The 7,694-nt window shown below is 41.6% G+C and overlaps 1 protein-coding gene across 1 annotated transcript; it reads right to left on the bottom strand.

Annotated features, from left to right (window-relative positions):
• Nucleotides 1–5,634: 5,634 nt before the first annotated feature.
• On the bottom strand, nt 5,635–6,591 carry LOC138430092 (olfactory receptor 10J1). Its single transcript, XM_069571917.1, has one exon. The coding sequence runs from the start codon at nt 6,562–6,564 to the stop codon at nt 5,635–5,637; it is 930 nt and encodes a 309-aa protein (XP_069428018.1). The 5' UTR covers nt 6,565–6,591.
• Between the last annotated feature and the right edge of the window lie 1,103 nt (nt 6,592–7,694).

The raw sequence follows: 7,694 nt of genomic DNA, 5'->3' as shown, positions 1-7,694 counted from the left end.
TTTTGGATCTGTCTCCCTAGGCAAGGACAACAAAGTTAAAAATGAATAAATAAATAAATATCAAACTAAAAAGCTTTTGCACAGTGATGGAAGCCATCAACAAAACAAAGGCAACTGACTGAACGGGAAAAGAGATTTGCAAATGATATATATCTGTTAAGGGGTTAATATCTAAACTGTATAAAGAACTCATTCAACTCAATTTAAAAAAGTCTGATTAAAAAATGAGTAGAGGGCCTGAATAGACATTTTTCCAAAGAGGACACGTAGGCTAGCCAACAGACCACATCAATAACACTACTGCTACTGCTAAGTCACTTCAATCGTGTCCGACTCTGTGCGACCCCACAGACGGCAGCCCACCAGGCTCCCCCATCCCTGGGATTCTCCAGGCAAGAACACTGGGGTGAGTTGCCATTTCCTTCTCCAGTGTATGAAAGTGAAAAGTGGAAGTGAAGTTGCTCAGTCGTGTCCAAACCTCAGCGACCCCATGGACTGCAGCCTTCCAGGCTCCTCCATCCATGGGATTTTCCAGGCAAGAGTACTGGAGTGGGGTGCCACTGCCTTCTCCGAACACTAGCTATCAGGAAATGCAAATCAAAACCACAATGAGATATCACCTTGAACCTGTCAGAATGGCTATTAAAAAAAAAAAAGATAGCAAATAGGAAACGTTGGTGAAGCTGAGAGAAAGAAGCCCTTTTATACTGGTGGATATGTAAATTGATGCCTATACTATGGAAAATGGTATGGAGATTCCTCAAAAAAATTAAAAACACATTTATTATATAATACAATTCCACTCCTGGGTATCTATGCAAAGAAAATAAGACTAATTTTAGGAGATATATGCACCCTTATTTTTATTGCAGCATAATTTTACAATAATCAAGATATGAAAGCAACCTAAGTACCCACTGATAGACGAGCATATGAGAAGAGGTGATGTGCGCACGCACACACACACACACACACACACAAACACACACTGAAGTATTAGTCATTCATTAAAAAGAATGAAATCTTGCCATCTGGAACAATGTAAATGGACATAGAGGTTATTATGTTAAGTGAAATAAGTCAAGCCAAGAAAGAAAAATATGGGTTTCCTTGGTGGCTCATGGGTAAAGAATTCACTTGCTAATGCAGGAGATAGGGGTTCAGTCCTTGATCTGAGAAGATCCCCCATGCTGGGGAGCAATTAAGCCAGTGTGCCCCAACTATTGAGCCTGTGCCCTATAACTCAGGAGCCACGACTAATGAGCCCACATGCTGCAGCTACTGGAGCCCATGTGCCCTGCAGCCTGTGCTCTGCAACAAGAGAAGCCACTGTGATAAGAAGCCTGCACAGCACACTGAAGAGTAGCCCCAGCTGGCCACAGCTAGAGGAAAGCCCACGCATCAGCAGAGAACCAGAACAGCCAAAAATAAGACAAATCCTTTATAATTTCATTTATATATGTAATCTTTAAAAAACAAACAGAAACAGACTTATGGGGAAAAAAAAGAAAAAAAGCTTTGGTTGTTGCCAAAGGGGTTGGGGGTGTGGGAATGGACCAAATAAGTGGAGTGGATTAAGAGGTATAAAATTCCAGTTACACAATGAATAAGTCATGCCCCAGTGTTTAAAAAAAGAGAACTCTCCTCTTTAGACAAAGTAGATTTGTCTAAGCAAATCTAAGGATTTGCTCAGTAGGGTTGGGAAAGTAAAGACATGAAGAATATTTATTTTTATTGGAGCTAGAACTGAGTTTCTTACCAGACTTACAGCTTGAGCTGTTGGAGGTTCTCTAACAAACGAGAGCACTATAGACCACAGTAGTGACTTAAAAATCTCTCTATTAAATATGTAGCCTCACTCTCTACCAGTGATAGGGAGTGATATGTGATTAAGGAGAAGTGAACTGACTGGCCAAGAACCTGAATTTGTCTTCCCTTATTTCTGATTCAAAAATATTTACTGGAACTAAAAGTTTCTTACTTCTGTGCTCTCATTACCTGTTTAAAGTTTTCATTTAGCATTCATCATTCTGCCAAATATATGTTATGTATTATATTTTATATAATGCTTTTGTATATTATATGTTACACTATGTATTTTATATATTACATATATTGCAATTAGCATAATTTACCACTGTCCCAGCACTTAGCACTGGATCTAACCCCTTTAAGTAATGGCCAGGTTTGCTTGTGAAGCTCTAAATGCTTTTCTTGGATTTGATTTAATATGGGAGAAAGTAGATACTCATGTTCCCTAAAATCTTAACTGATTCTATATGAATAAGACTGTACCGATTTGAACTGCTGCTGGAAATGCTCTTCCTTTGAGGATCTGCATTGGCTAGAATGAGGATCCCAGGTGGCTATTTCCCAGAGGGTTCTTCTCTTTTGAAAAAGGTTCAGGGATGAGGTTTTGCTTTATTTGGGAAGTCTAAGGCCCTAGGGTATTTGAACTTTGCTTAGCTTGATTTCTCTTGTCCATCACTATCCATACTGTGAGTTGCCCTTGAATGATAATATACTCTGTGTGAGTGTTAGTTGCTCAGTTTTGTCCTCATTGCGACCCCATGGACTATAACCTGCCAGGCTCCACTGTCTATGGGATTACCCAGGCAAGAATGCTGGAGTGGGCTGCCGTTTCCTTCTCCAGGGGATCTTCCTGACCCAGGGATCAATCCTGTGTCTCCTGAATCACTGGCATTTTCTTTACCATATACTTTAGGTAAACAGAAAATGCCAGCCAAGTGGTGCAAATTCAATTCTGCCTTTACCCTTTTTCTGTCTTAGCCTTATGATCTGTACTGTTGGGAGCCTTATCCCTGCCTTCCTCCATGGACTGTTCTGAAGACCTAGTGAGATAATTTCCAGGAAAGCATTTTGTGTTAAGGGCCACATTATGGAAGAGTTACTTTCCATAAAATGATTCTGTGCACGAGTAGTAACCAAAATAATCCTAAGGAACAGGAAAGGTTCTTCTTGTGTTGTTTAATCCAGCCAAATATTCAGTGTGAGGCTGCAACTGTTTAGCAGGTCAGAATTTCTGTGGCTAGGTCCTAAATGGGCTATGGCAAAGGCTGTTGAAAACATCTGATTCTATAGTGTGTGACTGTGAAGCTATTGTGTTCAAACAAGGTTCCTGGAAAACCTGGGTGATAAATATTCTAGAAGTCCACAGTGATAAGGTATACTGAATGATGCCCGTCAGCAGCTGCATAGCCCTAGGAGATGGTCCCATACATAGATCAAGACAGCCTTATTGCCCAGGTAACAAACATTTATTTCACTGAAGCTCAGCATGCAGGACTCTTTCTTGGTTTGATGAGATTAGCTTTACATAGATCACAAAAAAGTATCCCAAGGCTTATGTCTTTGTTATTAAATATTAAACATGCTTTCCCCATTTCTCTATCACATTGCATTATGGTGAGTTCTGTGTGAGCCTATCTCCCCTTCAAGACTAGGAACTCCTTTGTTCAAGGAATAGTGCAGTTTATTTTGATATTTTCCATGTCTAGCCCAGCATCTGGCATATAGTAAAGATTCCATGAATGTTTATTGAATGACTGTCAAAGCTTTTGCCTGCAATACTTTGTTTTTCATTATTCAGTTTTTTAATTTTCCAGTTAACAATTTCTCTTAATTTCTTTTAGCCATTTTATATACTCAGAGAACTTTAGGTATAGTCTGACTGTCATCATTGCCTCTATTGATCCTAAGAGTGGGCCTGGTATTTCTGTTATGGTCTGGAAAGCAGACACATGTGCTGTTTGGGTCTCTGTACCTTCTTTTGAAGGCTCTTCTGAGTAATGAGTCTGCCCTTTAATTCTAGTGCAAGTTGTGTTCAGAGGCCATCATCCCCCCCTGTCTGAAGTCTAGCCTAGACACTGACTTGACAGCGAGTCCCTTCTCCTCACCGGGTACTCATTTGAATCACAAGCCCCAAATCCACATGAAGTTCCTTGGTCAGCCTCTGCTCCCCTGCTCTCTATGACTGTCTGATTCAACTTCATCACAAGGGCATAATTATTTCTATGTGTGACCTCCAAATATTATAGCCTTATTTCCTTTTGCCCCATTATTTTCTTGGCGTAGAGTCTACAGATTTCTTACAACTTCTTAGATGTTTTGGTGGAGCTAAGTAAGGACAACAAGGATGCCAGAAATTCACATAGATGCGTCATAAACTGAATACTAGTTTTCCTGAGTCTTAGGTGATTCTCACTGCTTAAAAGTTAAAGCTAGAATTCCTTCAGCAAGCCCTTCACAATCTGACTCCATCTTACCCTTCTGGTCTTATCTCTCTCCATGTCCTTTCTTGTACCCTGGGGTCAGCACACAATCACTTTTCATTTCCTGAACATTCCTCTTACTTTTCATACATGTGAATATATTATTACTTCTCTTTGAAATTCTTTTCCTATAAAAACTTGCCCATCAGATAATCTCTTCTTGTAAGTGTTTTAAGACCAGTCCAGATTACAGATCATCTCCTCTCTGAAGATTTGACGTCTCCAATCAAGTTTCTCTTTCTTTCTCTCTCTCCTATTTCCCTTCAATTGTCAATATATCACTTGACATGTAGAATTGAAACTATATATTTTTTAAAGATTTCTTTTTGGTGTGGACTGTTTTTAAAGTCTTTATTGAATTTGTTACAATATTACTTGTTTTATGTTTTGGTTTTTTGGTTGCCGAGCAGGTGGGATCTTAGCTTCCTGACCAGGGCTAAACCCGTACCCCCTGCATTGGAAAGTCAAGTGTTAACCACTGGAAGTGGTTAAACTAGGGAAGTTCCAAATCTGTATCTTTAAATGTTTGTCTTTGCCACTAGAGTTTGAGTTTTTTGAAGCCAGGCAATACGGTTTCTTTTCATTTTTGTTTCCCCAGACCCAGTCTACGGTCTGATTCAGCCTCATTGCCCATTACTTGCTTTCTGAATTAACGGCAGCGGAATTGACCTGGGAGGATCTTGGGATGTGCCCTCAAATGACTGTTAACATGGCTGACGAGATTTGGAATTTCTAGGATCTCTAATTAAACTGTCAGTGGTCACCATCTTTAATAAACAGTTTTGCTAGAAACTGGGATAAATTAAAGCAGCTGGGAGAGGAAATCTGTTTTCCCCTGGGCTATCTCATTCTGAGGCTACTTTTCCTGTTCACACAGTGATTTATGACTTGGTACGTCATGTACAAACAGATTCCAACAGACACTCCAGGTTGAGAAATTCTCATGCTCTTAAGAAGGAAGGAAGGGATTATAGGGAAGAATGTCCTTGATTATGTTTTTTTTTTTCTTTTCTTTTCTTTTCTTTTCTAAAGGACCCTCTTCACTAAGCAGAGAGCCACAAGGAAACCAAGAGATCAGGGAAAACTCCTTGGCCCACACTACTCTTCAACCTCTTCTTCAGGCATATCCCATCCTTGTTTGTTTAATTATCCATAAAAACAGGGCCAGCACTTCACCTAGGGACTTTATTTAAAGCTTCCAGACTCCTGGTTGGATGCTGCTTCTGTTCCTCTCTTTTCCTCCTCCACAAGGGGCAGGTCTCTGGGAGCCAAGGAAATGGGCTCAGCTCCTCACAGTCCTGCTTAGAGTGCTAAGAGCCTCGGAAAACCAGTCCTCACACTGTCAGGAAAGCTTCCTGCCAATAGCCCGGAGCAGAGCATCCTTGGCCTCTTTGTTCCTCAGGGTGTATACCACAGGGTTCAGTAGTGGGGTGATGACAGTGTAGGTCACTGAGATCAGCTGATCCTCACCCTTGCTGTTCTCTGACTTGGGCTTGAGGTAGGCAATGGAGGCACAGCCATAGTGGACAATGACCACAGTGAGGTGGGAGGCGCAGGTGGCAAAGGCCTTCTTCCGGCCCTCGGTAGACGTGATCTGGAGGATGGTGGAGATGATGAGGACATAAGAGATGAAGACCAGACCCATAGGCACAATGAGCACGAAAACACTGATGATCAAAGTCAGGATCTCATTGACAGTCGTGTCAATGCAGGAGAGCTTCATCACAGGCCGGATGTCACAGAAGAAGTGGGCCACCTTTGTGGCACAGAAAGGTAACCTGAATACAGATGTCACCTGTGTCGTGGCCACAATCAGCCCGATGCTGCAGGCCCCCCACACCAGCTGGATGCACACCCTCCTGTTCATGATGACTGTGTACCTCAAGGGTTGGCAAATGGCCACATAGCGGTCGTAGCCCATCGCTGTGAGCAGGAAGCAGTTAGTGATTCCGAAGGTTACAAAAAAGAACATCTGAGTGGCACAACCTGCCAATGAAATGGACTGGCTCAGACCCACAAGGCTGGACAGCATTCTTGGAAGAATAACTAGTGTATATATAGTCTCTGAAGTGGACAGCATGCTGAGGAAGAAGTACATGGGGGTGTGGAGATGATGATCAATTCGGATAATGATCACAATAATTATATTACCTGCTAGGGTTAAGATGTACGGTGCAAGAAACATCACAAAAAGAGTGAGCTGGTGCTCGTGGAAGCTGGAGAAACCTTGTAAAACAAACTCAGTGGTGAGAGTGTGGTTCTCGCTCTTCATTGAGTGGCCACTAGATTGGAAGCGTAGAAGAATAAAAGTTACATAATCTCAGAAAAGCAGTTTAATCCATTTCTGAAACTGATTGAACTTTGTTCTCCTTTATAAACCTAGGGATACATTTTCCAGTGGCAGTGGAATACAGTTAATCTTTAGGTTTACTGATCTTCATTTAAAATATTTTTGTTCTGTGCCCATCTATTATAATACAATTTCCTATGCATGCTGCTGCTGCTGCTGCTGCTAAATCACTTCAGTCGTGTCTGACTCTGTGCAACTCCATAGATGGCAGCCCACTAGGCTCCTCTGTCCCTGGGATTCTCCAGGCAAGAATACTGGAGTGGGTTGCCATTTCCTTCTCCAATGCATGAAAGTGAAAAGTGAAACTGAAGTCACTCAGTCATGCCCGACTCTTAGCTACCCCATGGACTGCAGCCTACCAGCCTCCTCCGTCCCTGGGATTCTCCAGGCAAGAATACTGGGGTGGGTTGCCATTGCCTTCTCCGATGCATGCTAGAATCATCTAAGTTTTTTTTCCCTGCACTGTATAACCATGTACATTCCCACTTCACCGTACTCTTCATCCTTGTCATCTGGAATGCTCTTCCTATCTTCCTCCTCTTAAATAAATTGTTCTCAAAACTAATGCATGTCTTCTCCTCCATTAATGCATATTGTCCTCTGAAATTTTCATGTTTGGATTATTGTCATCCCTCCTCTGTGCACTCTGTGGCTTTATACCTTTTACATCTGCATATCTCATTGACTCAGGATTATGCATGAATTTGATGCTTGAAAACAACTTGTTTAGGGATTGACTGGAAAGTTCTTTTATTTCAAGGCTTTGAATCATCCCCTTGCACATCCTTTAGGAAATAAAAGCAAAGCAGATTCAGAAATGTTCATCTTGTTTTCAAGAATGAAAAGGTGAATCTTAACCAGCCACCATCCACACTGCTGTCTGAATGATGGAAGTTGGCTGACACTTCACAGCACTGACTCACGTATATTGTAAACCATGGTACATCTTCATTTTCCCTAAACTAGCAGGCAAATTTACAGCTAATACAACTTTGTGAGTAGGAATACACCTACTCTGCAGAGGTGAACAGTCGTACTAGGGAAGATGCAGC

The sequence above is a fragment of the Ovis canadensis genome, chromosome 1, assembly GCF_042477335.2.
Source record: "Ovis canadensis isolate MfBH-ARS-UI-01 breed Bighorn chromosome 1, ARS-UI_OviCan_v2, whole genome shotgun sequence".
Taxonomy (NCBI): Eukaryota; Metazoa; Chordata; class Mammalia; order Artiodactyla; family Bovidae; genus Ovis; species Ovis canadensis.
This window is presented reverse-complemented; position numbering and strand designations above follow the sequence as displayed.